General features: G+C 42.0%; 2 protein-coding genes across 8 annotated transcripts; one reads left to right on the top strand and one right to left on the bottom strand.

The window, feature by feature from the left end:
* Nucleotides 1-2,993: 2,993 nt before the first annotated feature.
* On the bottom strand, nucleotides 2,994-18,845 carry mfsd8l2 (major facilitator superfamily domain containing 8-like 2). Of its 5 annotated transcripts, XR_013094385.1 has the most exons (14): nucleotides 18,709-18,845; nucleotides 17,885-17,971; nucleotides 15,248-15,564; nucleotides 14,963-15,148; nucleotides 13,256-13,318; nucleotides 13,043-13,162; nucleotides 12,707-12,786; nucleotides 11,968-12,238; nucleotides 8,475-8,548; nucleotides 7,983-8,196; nucleotides 6,898-7,020; nucleotides 6,592-6,722; nucleotides 3,592-3,832; nucleotides 2,994-3,269 (listed from the first exon to the last, which is right to left on the bottom strand). XR_013094385.1 is itself a non-coding variant. In XM_014411789.2 (13 exons), exons 3-13 carry the CDS (start codon nucleotides 15,321-15,323, stop codon nucleotides 3,752-3,754), a joined length of 1,419 nt encoding a protein of 472 aa, XP_014267275.2. In that variant the 5' UTR covers nucleotides 15,324-15,564; nucleotides 17,885-17,971; nucleotides 18,709-18,845; the 3' UTR covers nucleotides 3,296-3,751. The 5 variants fall into 5 exon arrangements, 4 of the variants coding, with proteins under 4 accessions (XP_076733331.1, XP_014267275.2, XP_076733334.1 ...); XM_014411789.2 differs by lacking the exon at nucleotides 2,994-3,269 and having other exon boundaries at nucleotides 3,296-3,832; XM_076877216.1 differs by lacking the exons at nucleotides 2,994-3,269; nucleotides 6,592-6,722 and having other exon boundaries at nucleotides 3,295-3,832; nucleotides 6,938-7,020.
* Nucleotides 17,557-22,269, top strand: kcnmb3 (potassium calcium-activated channel subfamily M regulatory beta subunit 3). 3 transcript variants are annotated; one of them, XM_076877220.1, is made up of 4 exons: nucleotides 17,557-18,170; nucleotides 19,957-20,166; nucleotides 20,993-21,176; nucleotides 21,711-22,269. In XM_076877220.1, the coding sequence occupies exons 1-4, from the start codon at nucleotides 18,085-18,087 to the stop codon at nucleotides 22,077-22,079; spliced, it is 849 nt and encodes a 282-aa protein (XP_076733335.1). In that variant the 5' UTR covers nucleotides 17,557-18,084; the 3' UTR covers nucleotides 22,080-22,269. The 3 variants fall into 3 exon arrangements, with proteins under 3 accessions (XP_076733335.1, XP_076733336.1, XP_004570541.2); XM_076877221.1 differs by lacking the exon at nucleotides 17,557-18,170 and adding an exon at nucleotides 18,861-19,010; XM_004570484.2 differs by lacking the exon at nucleotides 17,557-18,170 and adding an exon at nucleotides 19,437-19,845.
* Nucleotides 22,270-22,647: the final 378 nt, after the last annotated feature.

Genomic DNA, 22,647 nt, shown 5'->3' with positions numbered 1-22,647 from the left:
AACTGGAACCTTATCAGTGATATGAAACCGTCGTTATCCAATGAGTGTGTGGTTACACAGTCAGACCCGCTGCTCCCCACCAGCCTTCAAAACCAAAGGGTGATGTCATTATGCTACACATTATCAAGTCACTTTAACCTGTGGGTTATTGATGGGGTCAGTTAAGTAGCAGAGGGGATTGTTAATCAGTTTTAGCTACTTTGGTATTAATGAAATTAACAACTGTTGCACTAGAGGGGTAACAATGAGACAATCCACAAAGCAGGAATGTTTTTACAGCTGGAGGCCACGGACATTTTATCTGACTGGATTTACATTATTTTAGCATTTGGCTAAGATCAGTGTCATTGCTGGTAGCACGAGGCGATACCTGGACCCTACAGAGGTTGCACAGGTAGTCCACCATCTCCAGGGTGGCACATCAATATGTGACATTGGCAGAAGGTTTGCTGAGTCTCCCAGCACAGTCTCAAGATCATGGAAGCGATTCAAGGGGACAGGCAGTTACTCTAGGAGAGCTGGACAGGGCCGTAGAAGGTCCGTAATCCAACAGCAGGATCAGTATCTGTTCCTTTGTCCAAGGATGGACAGGATGAGCACTGCCAGAAGTAGAGCCCTACAGAATGACCTCCATCAGGCCAATGGTGTGAATGTGTCTGACCAAACAATATGAAAAATGGGCTTCACGAGGGTGGCATGAGACCCCGAAGTCCTCTGGTGGACCTGTGCTCCCTGCAGAATTGGCAGGTCAATCACTGGTGACCTGTACTTTTCACAGATGAGAGTTTGGTGGTGGGTTGGTGATGGTCTGTGGATGCTTATCCATGGAGTGCTGCACTGCCCTCTATAGACTAGGCAACAGCACCCTGACTGCCATTAGGTATCTGGATGAAATCCTTGTGCTTGTTGTCAGACCCTACGCTGGTGCAGTGGGTCCTAGTGCATGACAATTCCCGGCCTCATGTGGGGAGAGTATGCGGCAGTTCCTGGACCCCACACTCGCCTTACCTAAATCCACCAAAACACCTCCGGGACGTTTTGTTTTGGTCCGACACCACAAAGTTGCTCCTCAGACAGCCCAGGAGCTCATTGATGCCCTGGTCCAGATCTGGGAGGAGATCCCCGAGGACACCATCTGTTGTCTCATTAAGAGCATCCCCGACGCTATCAGCCATGCATACAAGTATGCAGGGACCATACAAACTACCAAGTACCATTTCAAGTTGCTGCAAATTAATTTTCTGTCAAATGGACAAGCCTGCCGCATTGTTTTTCCACTTTGATTTTCAGGGATCTTTGAATTCAGCCCTCTGTAGGAGTCCTGTCACTCCTAACACATTATCCAGTCCGTATCAGTCCAGATATCCAACATATTTTTTTTCCTCATTGAGATCTGGTGTATATTAAAAACTTTCTTTTAGCTTTTTATTCATGAGAAAAATGTCATGACAGTAAAACCACAAAGACCTGGCACGATTGGTTCAGACTGAGTGTAACACATTAAACTGTAGTTACTTCACTGTTCACAGCTCGGTTCACCACAGAGCAGCAGTAACATAAAAACCCGGAGTAATGGCTACATCCAGCAAGATATTTTTACACGATAGCTAAAATAACCGCACACAGCAGACTGATTGTTCCTCGACATGGCATGAAAACAGTTTGTACACAGAAAGCAGACTGAGTCATTTATAGTTATGTGGTACTACAACATGCAGATGCATCCACTAAAGCTCCACGGCACCTTCATCTGTTCCACAACCAGAATAGCCAGGGTTTCCGCTCTCCAATTACACAACATTACTTCATCTTTTGGCCTCTTTCTATCCCACTCACAAAAAAAAAAAAAAATCCCATCTCCATAGCAACAAACTCTCATCCATAGTTCACAAAAATAATTGTTTGCTCCCGCATCAAACAGTTGTTCCGTGGAAGCTGTTAAATTTTGAGAACTTGTGCGTCTGTGCCCACCTTTGGTATATTTAACATAAAAGCCCAAGGCCTCTGACTTTTCTATTTATGTCCTTTGTGTGCTTCTGCCTCTATACGCTGCCGCAGAGGCTGAGGTGGAAGATAGGTGACTGCGCCGGTCCAGACGGTCTTAAAAGCAGGACTGTTCATTATTCACATGTCCTTGGGTTGAGTGGATGCATGTCTGTATTGCTTGTTATTGGTCAGCTCAGCTCTGATGCTATCACATAAAGGCACAGATGCTGGAAAAAAAAGCACTTAAATAAAAAAGATGTCAATGTTTCTCCTGCTTGTTGCCCCAGAAAGACAAAAGAACTTGTCGCCTGGTGATGCGATGACGCCACCATGGAAATGTTTACCTGTTACAAAGGTGGTAAGACCACACTAAGCTAGCTTAGACTTCTGAAATTAGCAAGAGCACATTCGACTAATTTAAGTTTATTAAACCGCAGATATTTAACAGATTTAAATGTCTTTTGTTTATATTTATGTTGCAGTATAGGAATTTCTTTCAACCCACAGGATAGCAGGAATCATGCTGGAAAAAAAGAGAGTAAATTCAGGATTGACCTGATTCTACGCTCCCTCTTATCTCCCTTAAAATGTCAAGTACCTGAATGCGCTGATCAGGCCATGAAAGTACTTATATATATTATGTCCTTGAGTCCCAGAGATTAGAATTTCCATTTCAGGCAGAAAGCCTCTAGAAAAACCAAACATCACATGCTGAGTGAAGAAAACTGGAAAGGTTACTGAGCCTTATCTGCAATTATGCAAAAACAGAGAGATTGGCCAAACCCATGTTCATTGCTACAAAGGGAATCTACAATGCCTTGATGTTGCATTCTCGTCTCGTAGTGCAGATATGTAGCACGCAGCACATCCTAGAGGAGGCTATAGGCAAGAACAGCTGACTGTACACTACTCACACCTAGTCATGTTTTGAATTATGAACACAGGCAATTAAACTTTAAATCCCCCCTTAGTAAGAAGATAGAGCCGACTAATTAAGTAAGTCCTTTTTAAATTTGGTTTTAATTCAGAGCTCCTCGAATGCCAAGCCGGCGTAGAGGATCAGATCAAAACAAGCTTGGTTTACTTTCATTCAAAGCTTTGCATTTTTGTTTGTGTTACATTCAAGTACCTAGTTTATTCCAGCATTAGAAGGGAACAAAACAACAAATCTGAAAATCTTCACTCTGTCTGACCTTCTTCTATCAGCAGCACTGACATGGAGCTTCTCAGATGTTGACAACTCCACTTCTGGACTCATTGTGTCATCTGTTCTCCGTCTCTCTCTTTTTTTTTTCCAAAGGAAGAAAGACAAGAAACAAAGCTTTGCTACAAAGGTCACTCGGAAAAACCTGCTTCTTTCTCTCATTTATTTATTTTTTTCCAACAAACACCGGGGGAATAAAAATAGTTTGGTTTAAAAATAATGGCTTTCATCTTCATTTATGCCTCTGAATATTCAATATGAGAGCAATGGTGCCCCCTTGTGTAAAATATAATTAACAGTCTGATAGTAAATATGCACCTAAGGTCAATTATAATTGAATCTGATAGCACAGCTTAGAAACGAACAGTGTTATTTAACCGTGAAAGAGTGTGATTGATCACCTTTACAGCAGCTTCTGAGGTCCAGCATGTGTTTTTAACATTTTTTATTCCACATTCATACAATTCCCTCTGCAGTAAACCTGTATTGATTCTCTCAGAGGTGAAGGGCGCTCCCTCTGTCCGTCTTTAGCCTCTCCTGCTCTTCACAAGGACTGCAGCTCTATCCTCCGCTGTCAGAGCTCTGTGCACTCTGCACCGCTCGCGGCTCAGTCAGGCGGTCGTAGGACAGCGCTGTCATAACCTGTGAAAATGTACAGTGTGATATGGCTTTGGAGAATAGAGAGAAGCAAGTAATAAGTAGAGGCTATCAAAGACATGCTGAGTTAAAGATTTTACTGGCTAGAACAGCCTGTGGCTACTGTTTTTCACACTGGATTGGTGAAAAAAAAATTTTTTTAAGCAGTAGCTTCGGCTAGTTTCAAACAGGGAAGGTAGATGAAGGACAGAAAACGGAGCTCTTTCTCTCTGCTGACATTAAAATTAAAATAACCATTAAAGATTTTGTAAGCGTTAAATGATCAGTCTGAAGCCACACTCGTGTCTATGCTAAATGTGAAGCTACAGCTAACCACACAGCTTAACTTAGTTTAGCATGCAGAATAAACATAAATTCAAAAGAACTATTTGGAATTTTATCACCAAATTACTTTTTTTTTTTTAAAAACAACAGTAGAATGTAACATGTTATATTCCAGTGAGCTTTCCCACCTGCTAGTTTGTAGCGTCTGTTTTCAGTCTCAACGCTATGTGAAGCTAAAGTAAGCTATCCTTTAGCAGAAGGCGATTTTCTTAAAGCCATACACAGTCAGTCTGCCTAATGACCAAGACTATATTAGAGAGACACACTACCCAGACAATCACGAAATGAACTATGGGATAATCCAAAGCACAGATGGCTGTATTAAATATAAGTTTAAAGGGGAGAAAGGCGTTTTAAACCGTATTTTGAGCTTTTAACAGATTATGGAGTATATATATAATCTAGGGAAAACTAAAAGGAACATTTTTGGTTCAGTCGCACTATAGCAAAAATTGAGCAACAACCTTCTTGCAACTAGGAAAAATTGGTGATTGCAGGGTTTATGCACTGATGTTGTTTGTTGTGTTTTGTCTTTCTCCCCTCTCACCCTCAATCGGTCGTGGCAGATGGCCACCCTTCACTAAGCCCGTTTCTGCCGGAGGTTTCTTCCTGTTAAAAGGGAATTTTTCCTTCCCACTGTGACCAAAGCACTTGCTCATAAGGGGTCATCTGATTGTTGGATTTTTTTTTTCTGTATTCTATGTATTATTTTAGGACCTTTACTTAGGGCTTAAAATCTGGGACTGTCCACCAATTGCTCTTAGAACTGAAGAAGCTTCTCAGAGGAGAGATGAAACGTCTTCAAGAAACCTAAAGAAGTCCAGACGCTTTTCTTTTAAACCTCCTTAGACTATGATGACCTGGATGACTGAGAACCTTCACAGACATAGGTCTTAACCTTACAATCTGGTTGTTCAGTGATGACACGACGAATCCTACTTCCGGGCCTAAAGTAGTCTGGTTTAATATGGCTTTTGTGTTGTTAACATGTTTAATGTTATGTATTTTCTTCTATTTGATCTCAAAAACCTCCTAAAACAGTCAGTGATCACTGCTGACCTCCCTCGGCTTTTATTACCGCTAATCATTTATTTAAGCTCAGTTTTTAAAACCTTAGGATGTAACTACAGCCCAGCCCATGCAGCAGTATATGAATGACTAACCTCGTATTGTGGATGGATTATCTCAGTTGTTCTCCTGGCTGAAGTTTGGTCCTTTTACAGCATCCTGCCATGCGATTACATTTGTTCCTGACCACCGAGAACACTCACGTTAACTTTTATCGAGTGGAAAAAAAAGTTAGCTTGTTTATATTATGCTAACATAGCTGTGTCGCTAGCGGTCACGTAGCACATCATTATATACCAGCTAGCCCAACTTCAGTAACCCTACAAACGTCACTGCTGTTTAGTTTTCTGTCTTCATTTATGCTGGAAGTGATAACAGAGCTGTACGTTTTAATTTCTTTCCAAAACCCTGCAGTCAGGACATGCTATATTGTATTTAGATAGAAGCTAGCGAGCTAACTCCCTGCTAACTTCTAACTCCGTTAAATGTCATAAATTCCGTTTTCATGGATGCCTGGATGTTAAACTCAATTGTTACACCTGGTAGAGCAGAACGCTGATCATTTTATTAAAGATGAAAGACTTTAGACAGTTTTTCAACTCTCAGTAATGCCATAGTGATGTTTGATATATGGACCTGCAGCGGAGTTTAGACCCAGACACGGCTAGTGACGTCAGACTGAACAACCGGATAAAAAGTGCATGGAGGCAACTGTTGTTGTGATTTGGTGCTATATAAAAAGAATTGAGCTGAACAGAAAAGTTTGTGGCGCGCACTTTTAATACTAAGGCAACTGCACAGGTGGATGATCATGGTCCCCCTCAGACTGACTGCAATCACTCTCAGATACCTTGTAGAGGTTGCCAGCTCACTGCAATCAATCAATTATTCTGCACCAAAGAGTGCAACCTGTCTGCAATAGGTCTCCTTGCAACAGGGGACTTGACTCAAGTGATTGCAAAACAAAATTAATTCTCTATTTAAGCAAGCTTGCTGAACGCTTATGTCATTTTGCAGTTAAATCGCTGTCCTGCAGCAGCTACATCACTACTTCTGGAGGAATTTCAGGTCTGGATCTATGACGTAAACGCTACAAGCTATAGCTTAGCTTAGCACTCTATAAAGAATAAAAATTTGAACAACACAAAACTTTCCAGTTTCTCTTTTGTATCGGTTAAATAACTGTATATGGCATGTCTTATCCCGTTGGTTTATCAGTGATAGTAGATATGTGTTAGTACCACATAATAGATTACATGCTAAGCCAAGCTAAGCTAAACACCTGACAGAACACAGCCACATAGCCAGTCTGTGTAACACTACACTATTACTGAGCGCCTTGTTCTACTTACTGTGATCATAAGAAGTAGTGCCAGCATCATGCCCAACATTATGTACAAATTATTAGTCAATCCTCCAGCCCACAAGGGACCCAAGATTGTGGCCAGGCCCCCAACTGAGCGTCTGACACCTTGGCTGAATCCTTTTGGTGAGGTATCACAAAATATTAGGTTATTTATTTCAGATATAAACATAACAATATGGCTTTAAAGTTCGCTACGTGTAATTTTTTTTTCTATGCATCACATGCGCTGAGCAACAATCTGTTGTTTTAATGTGTTGAGCCAGCACACGGTGCCAAGGTAATATGAGCCAACCTTGTGTTTTCTCAGCAGTGACTTTGGAGAAGAGAGACACCTGAGACACGGCCACAAAGGGAAGCCCCAGCAGCTGCAGAAACACTCCGATGATGAAGGCCGACAGCTCCCATCCATAACCACCTGGCAGGGGTGGGAAGATGATATCACAGGATCGCTAAATTAAAGTAGTTTATCACAGAGTAAATGGAATACATAATTCAGCAATTACCTTTAGCGCAATCCAACATAAACCCTCGCATACCTATATTTGATAGACCTAGTGGCCAATAAATATGACAGTTCTGAAGCTTCTTATTTCTCATGTGGAGTCATGATCATTCAAAGAGTGTGGCAGATCATGCTTCGGTTGCCCAGCTCGTCCGTCCGTCAGTTTTTAAGTTTCTCCCACAAATGGGCTGGCAACACCAGAGACGGCTCAATCCGAAAAACGAAACCCCTGCCAAGCTGGCAACCACTTGATTTTTGTTCTCTGCTGCTTTGCATCATGCACATGCCTGTATGAATTTGTGCCGACTCTAATTGTTGGAAGTTCTTGCATGAGCTGAAAGTCTATCATTTTACGATCAAATTACAGTTTCACCAATCAAACATGCCTCTCGGTGGCCCCAAAGGATAAAATAGTTTTTCTTTAGGTGTCTTTCTTTCGGGTTTTATGTCTTTGTTCGGTTGCTTTAACCACAACGGTTAACAAATGGCAAACAAATGACAGCCACGCTTTAACAAATAGCATTTTTGCTAAATTTGATTACTCTAATCCTTTTATATGTACTCAGGCACTACCCAGCTCCAGCACCTGTCACTTGTAATCAGAGCGATAAACGTGACGAGCTGCAACAGACGCAGGCCAACATTAACATACAGGATCCGGTTTGCCTCTATGGTATCCTGCTGAATGATATCATTTACAGAGCACACTCAGTTCAGCCAGTGTGTAACCCAATATGGCTCTGCTGTGCTCTACACACCGACACTGGTGGAACAGAAAGGATTTGGCTCAGAAAAAGAGGCATTTTTGTGTCTGTGTGTGCCTGCATTTGTGTGTGTGTGTCTGTGGGTGTGGTTTTTCACAGGCAGGTTAGCACCTCGGGGGTTGCAGAGGAAGATGAGGCACCAGATACAGGCGGTGCAGCAGATGACCAGGCCCGCTGCCAGCACGGCGCGGTCCGCCACCTTCCTGCTCAGCCAGCGTACAAAGAAGAAGCCCAGGATGACCTCCACCCCGCACAGGCTGTACATGAGGCTGTTGCCCAGCTCGCCAAAGTTGAAGTGGCGCTGCGTAAGAGGGGTCACCATGGTCTGTGAATTTTTAGAAAGACACCAGTCATTTAGGCAAAGCGGTCCATTCAGAGGTAAAGAAAGGTAACCAGAGTATCCAGTTAGGTCAGTTTAATAAGAGGTGAGAATGGATCTTTACACAGAGGCTGATTATGTGCTTCAGCATTTAACTGATTATTTTCCCAAAAGTTTAGGTCTTAGAAGACTCAGTGTTATTCACTCTGGATGATAAACAGTGTGACATAGTGTGAAATGTTTGGAATCGCTGCCTGATGGATCTCGATGGTCGCTGCTCTCACCTCCAGCGCCGTCTGATTGAAGAGAGTGATGAACTGAGCCGTGAGGACAACAACTACCTCTTCTCTCAGGAACTCTGTGCAGAGAAGGACAGAGAGAGAGATACCAGAAGAAATAAAATAGGGAAGTCAGGGAGAAAAATCCCCAAAAATCTTCAACTGCTAGCTTCAAATCGAAAGTTTCAACTGGCAAGTTAATTCGAGATCAAGAAGTTTTAAGAGAAAAGAAAAGTTGGACGATCTCAAAGCGGTTGTAAGATAGGAGGCGTGACAAATCCTGGCCGCCTGGTCGTGTTGATCATGTCGTCCAAGACGCTCTATATCTATTTCTTTTGATGGAGAGAAGTATGGATTCTGATATTTATCTTATATCCAAAACATGATTACACAGGAAAAAAGGGGGGGGAAGCTTTCAATAAATTCCAAATTTTGATACCAGCTTTTCCTGGAACAAATTCCTCCTTATGGGCTTGGAGAGGAGGAAAACGAGCTGGGCTTGCTGCTAAATTTGGATGCCAGATGGCTGGAGAATCGGCTTGATATTACACTGTGTGATCCACTACAGTTCAGTTCTCTGTGTTCAGCGTTTGCACTGCTATTGACATGGTTTGATTATTTTATGTCACTGGATGTGTATGTGTGCAGGTAAATACCTGATGTGGCTTTAAAATGATTTATTGTACCTCAGAAAGTTCTGAGACAGATTTTTTTCCCCAAGATTTCCCAGCTTTTATTCCAAAGTCTGAATCTACAGACTGATTATTAGAATCAAAAATGCTTAATAATGGACAAAAAAAGTTACAAAGTGGTTGCTAGGGTTGCCAGGTCTTTGGTATTAAAGCAAAGGGCAACCACTGGAGCTGAAAATTGCCTTGCTCTAAAAGAAGGTCAATCCTAATGTTAAAATATCCAGACAGTAGAAAGCATCGTTAAAGAACAAAAAATAGTTTGTGCATTTTTTCACTTATTACAAAATCTCTGAGCAGAGAGGGGTTTTTTAAGGACTCTGGATACTAGAAGCTGGGGGCGCGGCCAATTTGACCAACAGGCATCCAGACACAAGCAACTGTAAGCAGTTTGGGTCTTCTAGGTATCACCTCTGCTAATTCAAGCCACTGAGCTGGATCTTACCTCCATGCTTGTGCTGTTGGTGCCTTTTATGACAATTTTAATTGGCTAATATGATGTGTTTCTGCGTGGTACGAACTCTCCCAGAAGTTTGTGTTTCTGGTTTGGTGAGTAAAAGTCTAATATTTGATTATTATCTTTGTTAATCAGAATCAGAATCAGAATCAGAATACTTTATTGATCCCTGGGGGAAATTATTTCACTAACTTAATTTAACACTAATTAGCTGATTTGTTTGTCTGTTCATTGATCCTATGAAGTTTATGGAAGCAGACTGGTAACCAAACCTGCTAGAGTGAGCTGAAAACCTGATTCTTCATCCAAACATCAACTCTGTCTTCAAACACCCCCCCCCCAAAAAAAAATGGTGACAGCAAAAACATCAAAGCATCAATTCAAACGGCAAACGACTCGGAAACTAGTTTTTATCCCATCTATGGATAAAAGCAGCTCAGCGGCCAATCCAAATTAGCCCAAGATTTATTTATACTTTTTTTAAAAATCCAGGTGGCCACTTTGATGCTTTTCCTTTGGACCTTAAAGACATGCTCTTGCTCAGCCGATACATTTTACATTTGATGCTGCACAGAAAATAAGTAATAAAAAGATCTATGAGGAAAATGCTTTGACCTAAAGATGGTTTTCTGGTGACGCCACAAGTAGACAAAGCAAAACAGCAAGTTCCACCGTTTTATTCATTGTATAGCTTAGCTTAGGAAAGAGACTAGCTAGCATGGCATTAAAATTAGCTTACCATTACTTCTAAACATTTCATCACTCGTGAGAGGAGGGGTACAACCTGAAAATATCAACCCAAAATTCAACCCTAAAACTAATCATACTTTCTTGATCTAACTGGAAAAACTAAGAAGCTATATAGCCTAGAACTGTTTTAAACCACATATTGACTTCATTGATATCATTGTTGTTAGTTATCCAGGAAGACATTTACTAGCAGAGGATCTAGCACAGAGTAAAACCTGCATTTCTTTTATTTCTATATTTTTATACATGTTAAACAAATGAAGGCATTCACTCCTGCATCTGGACTTTTTGCTCAGTATGAAAGTGGAATCTAACTCTTGATTACAAAATATCTCTTAAGTATATTTCAGATAATACATCTTTGAATGTTTCAGTCTTTTCAAGGGAGAAGAACTAGAGCGTGAAACAGAGCAGGCTACAAACCTGCAGTGCCGTGTAAGCATGTGTAAAATCTGATCCAGTTCAGATACAATACAAGTACATGGACTAAAAAAGGCAGTTGTGTAGTTTTCCTTGTTCCAAAAGCAAAGATTCACAGAGATTTTACTGGTGCTGTTATGTACTTTTTTCTTTCCACGACACCTACCAGAAAAATCAAGATTTGATGAAAGAAAGTGAAAGATCTGCCCTGATTTTCAAAGCTTCTCCACAAAAAGTCAGAAAAGATCAATAATTAAAGAGAGCGAATACCAGACACGCTGTAAGGGCTAACAGACACTCCTACTGCATGTGCCAGAGAAAACATCCTCCGCTCCTGCTGCGTTTCTGGTGTTGTAGCTTCTCTTCGTACAAAAAGGAATCAATAAGAGGAATGTTGGCCACATTACCAATTCTGTCTCCATTTCATCCACAAGTCAACCACAGCAAGTCAGTCAATAAAAAAGGAAGTCTTCCATCCTTCCCTCTACCACGTCTTCAAAGAGTGAGAGAATCAATACAGCACATACACACAAACACACGCACTCGCAGTTGTGTCTTTAGAGGACACAACACCGACTCGCATTTCCTGGAGAGTTACTTCAGTCTTAAACACAACTCTGACCCCAACACTCACCTCGACCGTAAGCTTTAAACACGTCTGCAGCTTAAATTTAACGACGTCCCCAAAAGAAAAATAAATCCCCAGAATGTGAGTGCGTAAATCTACGATCAAAGCTTTAGGTCCTCACAACATGGTTAAGACAAATGAGTAAGTACTCAACCCACTCACTCCCAAGACACACACACAGTCAAAGAAAGTACAGAAAGGATATTGAGTAGTGGCAAACAATCGCAATCGCCATGTAAACGTACTATGACACTAATCCAATAGTGCACCTGACATCATGTATATACATGCTCTGACATAAACCAGACATGTACACGCAAGTCCAATCAATACACCGGGAATCTGATCTGACATGCTGCAGAAAATTCCTCAGAGAGACCTGGAGAATGGAAAGTGTGTGCGAGACTGAGTGAGCAAATACAAGCAAAATCAATAGAGCAGATATGAAACATGTGCATTGGCAGTGACACCTCTTCCTACCTGAACGCTGCAAAATGGGGCAGAGGAAAGCTGACTGTAATTGCTCGAGACAGGCAGTCAAACCTGCCGGCTCACCTCTGCTGGCGCTGAAGTTTCGGAAGGGGTCCGAAGCTCTGTGGACGGGTTGCATGTCAGACGAGGTGGAGGTCTCCAGTTGGTCGGAGTTGAGGGCTCTGTAGGTGTGCACCGGCTCCTCGTCAGACCCCATCAGCGGCACCTCCTCCTCTACCTCCTCCTGTTTCATCTCCATCATCGTGGCTCCCCCCTCGCAGCTAACGGGTGGTACATCCCAGTACATAGCCAGGACGACAAACTGGAGCAGCATCCACAACAGGCACATGAAGATCTGACAGCATGGAGGAAAAACCCACATGTCTTCAAAGATCTTACAGTTTAAACACACAAAAAAAGATATTTTCACAGGACCAGAATCCCTGGAAGCTTTCAGGAGAGATAAAGTGGTTCAGCTATGGAAGCGCTGCCTGGCAGAGTGAACTCTAGAGAGGGATTCTGGGTCATATTATGCGGAAAAAAATGGAAGCAGGCATATAAGAGCTTTGTTAAGTCTCATTTAAGCTTCATCCACGCTACAGGTGTTTTATTGAGGCACACTTAGATAGAAACAGATCGATACAGGTTGTTACGGGACCGAGTACCGCTGCAGGTGTTTTGTATTCCTCTTACTCACAGGAGAACAAAGGAGGAAAAATATATATGTGAGCACAGAATGTAGAGCGACTATTTCTGAAGGTTATTTCTGTATTCATGAGCCTTTCACAGAACCTTAGATTACTGATTATCTGGATGCTGTTACCCCAGGAGACGTATACTTGTTCACAACAAAGGGCCCCAGTTTGAAATCACACAGCCGCAGGAACAGGTTGAACGCCGGCCCTGTAGAGACAGGAGGAAGTGCTTTAAAGATGAGATAAATGGAAGATGTGTGGAAACAGTAGCCTGCTCCTTAGTGATTTTATTGAATGTTTTTTTCTGCTCACAGTTTAAATGAAACATCAAAAAAGAAAAAAGGGGAAAAAAGGATCACGAAATCCTTCCCGTTGTCTGATATTTCCTCACAGGGCAGAAGGGGTGGTGAGAGGTGAAATAACACCTATTTCTCTGTGGATAAGTGGAAAGGGTAGAAACTGACCAACAAGAAGACCGGCTTGTCGACCAGCCATGATGGCGGCAAATATTCCAGCTCGCTCCTCCGGCTGAGTGCTCCGAGTCAAAAAGCCAAAGATGGAGGACCCAGCTCCTGCTCCGACACCTTAGGGCAAACATATCAAACTATGATATATTACATGCATTGAGTGTTAACCGTTTTACGTAATGCATGCGTGCATGTGTGTGCATTTGTCACCTGCTACAATCCGACTGCATAACAAAAGCCACTTTGAGTATCCAATGAAATACATAAAGTTACCTGAGAAGAAATTAAAAAAAAATAAAAAATTGTTGTGAAATGCATCTTCATCTGAGGCAAGATCTTTGTTTAAATGTTTCCAAAAAAGTACTGGCTTCACCCTGTAACAATTCCATTAACTTCTATACTATTCTATACTTTGGCTAGTTGGCTAATGTTAGCATGCTAACACGCCAACCAATGACTGTATAAAAAAAAACTTTTCTTTTACTAAAAAGGTCTACAGTCATTGATTCCAACACATTCGGTGACAATAGAAAAACACTGTATCTAGTAAAGTGCACATTAACAATAATAGACGATCATGTGGTACTGCTGTTTTAGTTAGTTGATTTTAGCTGATAGTAGCTAGGTTTTAGCTAGTATTTACTAATATTTAGCTACTATTTAGAATATACTGTTAGTCTAATAGCATTCAGGTGATTTTGTTGTTTGGTTGACAACATAAATTTCTTAACAATGACTCACATCATCCCTATAATGCTTTGCTTAAAGAACAAATAAATAGTTATTTTAGAAATTCCCATAATCCATTGTGTGCATCCTGTAGATAAAAATTTGAATCGCAGAGGCAGCTAGAGAGTTCTCATTTTGAAGCCTGTACCTTCACACAAGCCTAGAGACTAGTCAGTGGCTATCTGGTAACTATGGTCACTATGGAAACATGTGCATCAACTAACAGATTAGCCAGTGGCTGCAGGAGGTTAAAGGTCCACTGTTAATAGCCCTCTCACCACTCACCAACCACAACTGCTTGGAGAGTGGTTGCTAGAGGTTGGCACGCACTAGCATGAAATTGGTCACAAAGCGGTATGGAGGTATACCGTGCGCTACCAGGAACCTTCTTGCAGTTGCTTTGGTCTCTAGCAAGTTGCTGCTGTCACCAGTAGTTTGCATGGAAGACACGTGAACCTTCTCTGTTTCAAGTCTTATTTTAGTTTTACAACAGCAAGCTATGGGGCAACTGCAGCAATCTGCTATCAACAAAAGCAATCACAAGGACGTTGTTGGTACAGTACCCTCTTTGTGACTGATTTCACCTAGTAACCTCCAGCAAACACTGACCAACACAACCCAGCGGGTGGTTGCCATGGGGTTGCCAGCCAGTATAGGTCTACATAACTAAAGCCTTTTTTTTTCTTTTTATGAAACCACACGTGATGAAGTGTGACTGACAATCACATGGCAGGAAATGGCCAAACACAATTTAGCAAGCACTTCCTGCTTAACTGTGTCTTTTATTCTAAATGAGACTCAGAACAGAATCAATATTTTGGGAAGGGACCAGTAGGGTGATTTCCTCTTTGACTTTTCTACAATCAGACTTCTTTTTGCAACTGCAGAAGCCACCCTCTGCTGGCCATTAGAAAGAAAGCAGGTTTAAATCAATTCTGCGCCTCTTTCACTATTCACTTGACTTTCTTCCTCCCGGAGGCTACGTTCAAAGAGAAATTTAGATTGCATTCAGATGAAAGGAATGACCTGATATCAGATTTTTTGTAAGCTCGGTCATCTATAAGGAATTCTCTGCGTTGCATGAGGTGAAAATAAATGCGTAAAAGATGACCCACAGAGTCTCTTCATACAGAAGCGTGACGCAGAGTCTAAATTAGTCATGTGATGTCTCGTGGCTTGACTACTTACCAACAATCTCGAAAACATTTGAGAAAAGGACAATGGACTTTGTAGTTTTGCTTCGATCTGACCAGATGCCAAATAGCGGGCCCGTGACCAGTGCACTCAAGCTGAAGGCAGACAGACCGAGACCTAGGAAGTAAGGTGGAGCCTCCAAAATCTGTAGATACCTCCATATTGTAGGAAGAATGACAGCTGAGGCCACCACAGAGGAACAACAGAGAAGGGTTGAGACGTGTGCATTAATATGCCAAAAACAACCCTGAAATGATATCCAGTTCGATATGAACTTACCGTACTCTATGCCACTCAGCATGAATATCAGTCCAATGGTGAGAAAAGTAAGATTCCTCTTTTGGTGATTATCCATTGTCCTCACTGACTTGCTTCTTTTTACATGCCAACCTCTATCTGCGCATGCTGCTCTGAAACATTCTTCAGAGCCATAATCAGATAACAAGAGACACCATGCATCCTATTACAGCTGCCGGCCCAGATAATCAGAGGAATCTGTTGCAGCGCTTTACAAGGTCACAGCAAAACTTCTTAGAGATGGACAACAAAGACGATGGGAGGCTTTTCTTACGGAAAAAGCTCAGGACGAACGAAGCCTGGACCACGTCACAGCAAACATGGAAACAATACAAACAAATATGAAATGATTGCAGTAGTCCAATTCCATTAGGCATTTATGTTAAAGATGAAATTCTGTTTGACTCCAGTCCTCGGTGTAGCACCACGCTGCGAGATCGAGGCAAGTTCTCAGGTTGCCCGGTGAGGTAAAGTACCCTGAGGTTTATACATATTTAAACTTGTTTGCTTCAGTTTCATCAAAAGCACCTCACAACCTTGTGAAAAAATGTGCAAGGCCTATCTGCCCCTTTTGGTTACACAGTAATATGCAAAAGTCTTGAGACACTCCTCATTTCTTTATACTTTTCTTCCAAGGAGGCAGACTAAAGAAGAACATCTAAAGAAGAGCCAGGGCAATAGTTCTCCAGGCCTTCTGAAGGAGTTTCAGAGTTTTTCTTGGAACTGACCGTTTTCATAGTAAATCTTTTTTTTGTTGTTGCTTTGCTTTGTTTTTTTTTTCTGTTAAGCCACTTAACACTGACCCATGAATCATTCAAGCATAATAAAATCTCCTACACATAACAGAGAATAGGACAAATTGTATCTTTAAGGCACTTTGTTACTTGAAGCCTGTTGCAAAAACACATCTTCTGTTCAATTTCTGTAGTTAAATCTATGAAAAATGCCAATGATAACATAAAATAGTAGTTTTGGCGTAGTAATGTGATTCCCAAAGAGCTATTAGCTGAAAACTCGGCATATCCCGGCATGGTGTGCAGTTTGTCCTTAAGGATTTTAGGAAACTGCTGAAGAAATCCAGCAAAGACTTGACACAGGACCTGACAGATGCATCTGGTGCTTAAGTTGATCCATCTACTGTTCACTGAAGCCTAATGAGAAATGATCTCAATGAAAGGAAGAAGCCAAAGGAAGAGAAACAGGGACAAAAGGCTGAGGTTATCATGTAATGCCAGATTTTACAATAACTAAACTAAAAATGAGAAACAACAGATGGAGTGGTGAATCCAAATATGAAATACTTGGTTCAAGTATGTACAGAGGTCAGGAAAGAGGTACAACATAGAGTGTGTACAACATGGTGGAAGCTCTATCATGGTTTTGGGCTCCATTTCGGTCAGTGGTGTTGGAGATCTTGTCCAAATTGATGAACACAGAAAAGCACCATCAAATTTGGATCCATCATGTAGTACAATCTGGAAAGCTTCTGATAATGTTTTAGCATGACAACGATCCCAAACACACTGCCAATGCAATAAACACACAGTGAAACACTACCAGTCATGAATTGGCCTCCCCAGAGCTCGGACCTCAACAAGCAGTGTGGGATCGTGTTGACAAAGAACAGAAGAAAAGAGGCAGCCAACATAAAGTCACACCAATTATTGCCGTTCATGTTTGTTAGAATTGTACAAACTCTGTTTTTGCCTCACATACTGTGTGTTTCCATGCATGTTTGCACATGCTTCAATAAATCCCTGCACCTGTTTCCTATTTCTATAGCACAATATAAAGAAATAAGAGGTGGTTTGAGTCTTTTGCACAGGTCTTTAAATAGGAATTGTGCTTTTTACAAGCATGGGGCTAAATTTAGCTGTTCAAAAACACAATAAATCACACAGTGATAAAACAAAAAGTAATGAAATACATCAGATAAACAAGGACTATAGCTTATGGAGCTTTAACAGCAGAGCGGGCAACGGAGGAAACTATTCAGCTTAACGCTGCAATGTATTCAATACTGAATAAATTAGGTATGACACTGCTGTCTGTTGTGTTGAGCTGTAGCTCCTTTTTTCAAGCTGCTGTGGTGTTCCTAGCCTTGGGCTCGCTGTATTAAACAGAACTGTCACCAAGTTAATACCGCCATATGTTTTTCAGCAACCCATGAATAATACAAAACATTTGATTGTTTGAATAGCAGATATAAACTCGCTCAGCATCATGTGCTCATGCCAAATAACGTCCAGACAATCTGAGAGGTTTCGAGCTCACCAGGCCCCTGCAGTGATGAAAAGTCGCAGGACTCATGTATTTGGGTAGGAATCTACTATATATGTATGCGTGCATTTGTTGGCCATAGTGTTGACCTTTCTGTAATTTTTTTAATGAAAAATGATTTCATAGAGCATGTGTACTCACCAGTGTAGCGTCACTGCGTGTGTTTCATTCTGTGGAAACGGTAATCAAGGAGGGATTCATCCGGCTCAGCTTTTCCGTGACAAACGGCTGCTGCTGAGTGTCACAGGCCCGCTGAGAGGCCATTAGCATCCTACCTGCCTTACCTGTGGTGGTTTCTATAGAAACACATATGAGGGTGGAAGGTGTTTTTGCACTCACCTTTGAGCCTTGGTAAACAACAGGAAGTTCCCCGGTGACTAAACTGATATCGAGTCCACTCAGCCAGTCACAGCAGTGCCCCGGAGCCTGTTGGAGATATGAAATGATCAGCTGCTGGCAGAAGGACATTTGGCTTTCAGATAGAGAGGAGCTTGTTAGGTGGATATACTGTACAGGAGGTAGCTCAGATAGGAGTGGGCATGTGGTTGAACACAGATTCTCCCCGGAGGTCATCCGGCATCCCCATTAACATTAACCTGCACGGTGCTCGCAGGCGGCAGACACGGTAAGAGCCGGCAATCGACTGGGCCAGGCAGCAACACTTTTGGGTTCATTATGAAGGAAAAGCACGGCTGAATTTAAACAGAGCTTCACATTATACACGCTATAGGTGCTCACTGGGTATGTATAAAAACCAGTTTGTGGTGACATCAGTCAGTTCATACTGCATTCCACTGATTGGGCATAGGATTACTACTATAAGCCTGGAAAATGTACATCTTCTGTTTGTAAAGTTTTAAAAAAAAGCCTATATTTTGTATCCTGTCCTGCCTCCAACAGGTTACAAAACCAGTAAGTTTCATGACATCCTGCTGGTCTGTTAATGGCGTCGGTTAAAAAGAAATATTGTATAAATATACAAACAACTGCAGCAGTCTGTAACAGATATGCACTGTTGTAAACAAAGGACTAGTCAAGATTTTAGAAAAAACGATTCAACATATATGCATGTGTGAGATTACAGCACATGCACAGCACAGAGTATTTCTAAATGTATGGCTTGAAGGGGAATGATATATCAGAAATAACCTGTATACACTCACCAGCCACTTGCTACACGTTGCTAGTACCAGATCAGCCCCACTTTTGTCTTCTTTCGTTTTAATTGCTCATGGCACAGATTCAACAAGGTGCAGGAAGCATTCCTCAGAGATTTTAGTTCATCGCACAGGTTGTCAGCTGCACATCCATGATGAGAATCTCCCATTCCACTGCATCCCAAAGGTGCACTGCAATGTTCAAGAAACCAGTTTGAGCTGATTTGAGTTTTCTGACACGGTGCATTATCCTGCTAGAAGGAGCCATCAGAAGACGGGGACACTGTGGGCATAAAGGGATGGATGTGGTCAGTAGCAAAACTGTGTTAACAAAATATCCCATGAAGCTGAACTGTTGATACAAGGCAGGCTAGATCCATGCTTTTGTGTTATTTATACCAAATTCTGATCCAACCATCTAAATGTTGCAGCAAAAATCAAGTCTTATCAGACCAGGCAACATTTTCCCAGTCTTCTGTTTTCCCATTGTAATGTAGCCTCAGTTTCCTGCTCTTAGATGACAGGAGCAGCACCCAGTGTTGTCTTCTGCTGTTGCTGTAACAAATCTGCTTCAAGATTCAACCTGTCCTGATCTTCTGCTTACATTTGGCTTACATTACATCTGCTTACGAGTGGTTATTTGAGATACTGTTGTTTTTCCATCTCACAGCAGTCTGGCTAGCCTATGTTTATATGGCTAGATGCATTGCTTGCTGCTGTGTGATAGGCATGAACAAGCAGCGAACAGGTGCAGCTAACAAACTGCCGATTAAAGGAAATACTAAGGCCCACATTATTAACACAGGACTAATTAAAATGATTCCTCCAGCTTGACCTCTAATCACTGATTTATTGTTTATGGGCAGTGTTTTTCTCTTACAGTGTTCATGTCTAGCTAAATAAGCTAGTTCCTAAACTAATGACCTTCCCATGAGCCTCTGCTGCGCTTCCTGTTTATTGCTAATTAGCAAGTGGTACAATGGCATGCTACCATGCTAAGTGGCGTTTAGCTCAAACCACCCGTATTTTCAAACACAGCCTTACAGAGCTGCTAGCATGGCTCATTTTTTTGAAGTATTGGTTACATTTTGTTGTATTTCATTTCATTTTTATCACTTACATTACTTTAAATACATTTTGTATGTAAGTCATTTATTGTTTTAAAGAGTGTAAAATTAACCAAACGTGAAATCATTTAAGTTTGAATCACTTCTGAATTAAATCCCTGTATGTGTGTGTGTCTGTGTGTGTGAGGCCCGGGGAATTCTGCCACACTATGGTGGCTCAGGACCGCGATCGAAGCCGAGGAGCTGACGGGCACGGAGAACAGGGGATTCGGACACAGGTGCCAGGTGCAAGCGTCGGGGAGGACCGCGCCATCCTGCTGGGCTGCACCATGATGGCCTTCTCTGTGCTCATGTTCTTTGTAGTCGGCATCACAATGATCAAACCCTTTGTTAACAGGTACACTGGGGAGTGTTGTCTCGTTTCCAGGCTCAGTTACAAATGCATCCCCTCACTGAAGGCTTGTTCTCCCCGTGTCTGTGCGTCCAAAGACGTGTGTGTTAAGAGTGAATGCGAGTGTGAATGGTTGCCTGTCTCTCTGCGTGTTAGTCCTGAGATAGAGTGGTGACCTGCCTCTTGCCCTGTGACAGCTGGTGTATATTTTTCCTTCTGCTGAGCTTTCTTAATCATTTTGAAAGATTTCTCCGCAACAAACTGATAAAAGGCACTTAAAAACACATGACATGTGATTGTTGTTGCACCCTATTCTCCTGCAATAGCTTTTACAAGTTTTATTGGCATTCACCATCAGTTGTGTCACATAATCTCCTGTCAGAATAACAAAGCCGGTATAACAGGAATCACTGATGATGCTTATGCTCTGTATTCCTGCATGGGATTTTTATTCCAGTAGTTTTTCTTGCCTGTCTGAGAGTTCCCAGAAGAATTCAGCACAACAATGAACAATGACCGACAGACCAATGACAGACGATGCTGAGCAAGTCTAAAGCTTCCACGTTCAGGATCTTAATTTAACTGTTAACATGCTAAATATTGGCTAACTGCACTGAACCACATAGATGAAGTAAGAAATTATAAAAACTTGGGCAGGAACCCTGCTCCTGTGGAAAAGTTGATGGGTCAGTCTATCCCACACTAATTTTGCTACTACAAATTGCAGTAGCAATCCTTTATGCAGCTGTTTTAATTAGTGCCATTGAGGTGTGCATGTGAATTATGTAAGTCTGAAGGCTTCTCTGAAGCTTCCCTGCTGGTTGTCTTCCAGTGGCTGGGATGATGGTAATGCCAGCTGTGTGCTGCAGAAGAGTGAGATACTGGAGGAGTGGGTGGACTGCAGAGGTGTGAGCACAGTGCCGTGCCTCAAGGCGACGGTGACGGTTTACTTCAATGGCTCCACCGAGGAGGCCGTGCTCCACTTAAATGAGGATTCTGTTCTCCTCGCGACCGAGGTGTGGATTTAAAACACAAAATTCCAGGTTTTAGGAATTGTTACATGAACTGCTCAGGAGGAGGACATCAGCTCTGGAGCATTAAATCTGAATATTAGGTCTTTATATCTATATAGCACAGCATGTAAGATTACTTTGTTTAGTAATTCTTAATTTTAATTCTCAGGTGTTTTATTATCCATCTAAGCATGGACCTGGGAATGCATGTGAGAAAGCGATGAAGGCTGAAGTAGCTGACAGGATGGAAAAGCAGCAACACTTTTAATGCCTGTGCCCTTGTGAATAAGCCAGTAGATATTATTAGGAGATGCTCTCACACTGCACTTCTGCTCCATTCAGAGAGATGCTATGAAGTATTTTTCGGCACCGGTGCAGAAAACGGAGGCTTGTAAATTCCCTTTGCTTTTTTTAACAGACACCAAAAAAAAAAGACCCTTGCAGCTCGTCGCACTGATTGCAATCAGTCCTGCCAACTGTAAGGGGTAGGTCACTTGATAAAAAATTACACTTGAATCTTATCTTTTTCTCTCTCAGTGTTTCTACATGCCCAAATGCCAAATGGACAGAAAAGCACTTCAGGATCAAGTCCAGAAAGTGAACGGCAGCCTGGACAGTCTGCTCGGGAACAACACCGCATGTTTAACTGATCAGACGAGGTACCCCAACCACGCCATCTTACGCAGGAAGTACACTTTGCAGATGGTCCTGTTTGCACTGCTGTGGCCCTGTATACTTCTGGGCGGTGGAGCTCTGCTGGTGGGCCTTGTGAAACTGACTCAGTGTCTAGCCCATCTGTCCACAGAGGTGATCAGTGAAGCTGCAGGGAGCCGGCTGACTTCAAGATACACTCAGGGCAAACTGTACAGGCTGCTCCGTAGGTCCAGCGCACAATCTCCCTCATGACATGTCCAGAGCTTAAGCTGTAATATGCCAAAAAATGCCATTTTTGTAAGCCTTTTAACTGGTACATAAAGTTATCTAGTGTTGATTTGTAAAAGGTTAGTCAAAGTAAAATGTTGGTCTGAAGTGTGAGAATTGAAAATCTATACAGTTTTTGCCTCCTTATTAAAAAGTGCCTTCCTCTGTTATTAAATAGACACTGATGTCCAAATGTTGGCAGAAAGAAACAAAGTCTGCTTGACCAGCCACACCATTCATGATGTTTCACACTCAGTCAGCACCAATTAGTACCTCTCATGTTTAATTAGGCATATATTCAATATTTGTTAAGTGTCGAGCAGGTAGCGCTCCAACTTTCTCGGGCCAGGGATCACTTACAGGAGAGAAGCATTCCAATGCTCTCCTGATAATCCAAACACTGATTTATCTAGCCTGGGCTCTGGGTCACTGACTAATACTTTTTAATGTTTTCCAGATAGCAAGCTGGCTAATAAGTCAGTTTATGAGGGATGATTATTTGCACCCTGAGAGAAGTGAGGAAATTCGTGACAGATTGATGTTATGTGTCACA

Source organism: Maylandia zebra, linkage group LG18 (assembly GCF_041146795.1).
Source record: "Maylandia zebra isolate NMK-2024a linkage group LG18, Mzebra_GT3a, whole genome shotgun sequence".
In the NCBI taxonomy this organism is placed as follows: domain Eukaryota; kingdom Metazoa; phylum Chordata; class Actinopteri; order Cichliformes; family Cichlidae; genus Maylandia; species Maylandia zebra.
This window is presented reverse-complemented; position numbering and strand designations above follow the sequence as displayed.

Coding starts and splice junctions, on each gene's coding strand:
- mfsd8l2 (XM_014411789.2), bottom strand. CDS start 15,323: ATGGATAATCACCAAAAGAGGAATCTTACTTTTCTCACCATTGGACTG. Junction 8,197..8,474: donor TCAATCAGACGGCGCTGGAG/GTGAGAGCAGCG, acceptor AAAAATTCACAG/ACCATGGTGACCCCTCTTAC. Junction 3,833..6,591: donor CACTACTTCTTATGATCACA/GTAAGTAGAACA, acceptor ACATTTTCACAG/GTTATGACAGCGCTGTCCTA.
- kcnmb3 (XM_004570484.2), top strand. CDS start 19,682: ATGGCATGCTACCATGCTAAGTGGCGTTTAGCTCAAACCACCCGTATT. Junction 19,846..19,956: donor ACTTTAAATACATTTTGTAT/GTAAGTCATTTA, acceptor TGTGTGTGTGAG/GCCCGGGGAATTCTGCCACA. Junction 21,177..21,710: donor CTGTTCTCCTCGCGACCGAG/GTGTGGATTTAA, acceptor TTTCTCTCTCAG/TGTTTCTACATGCCCAAATG.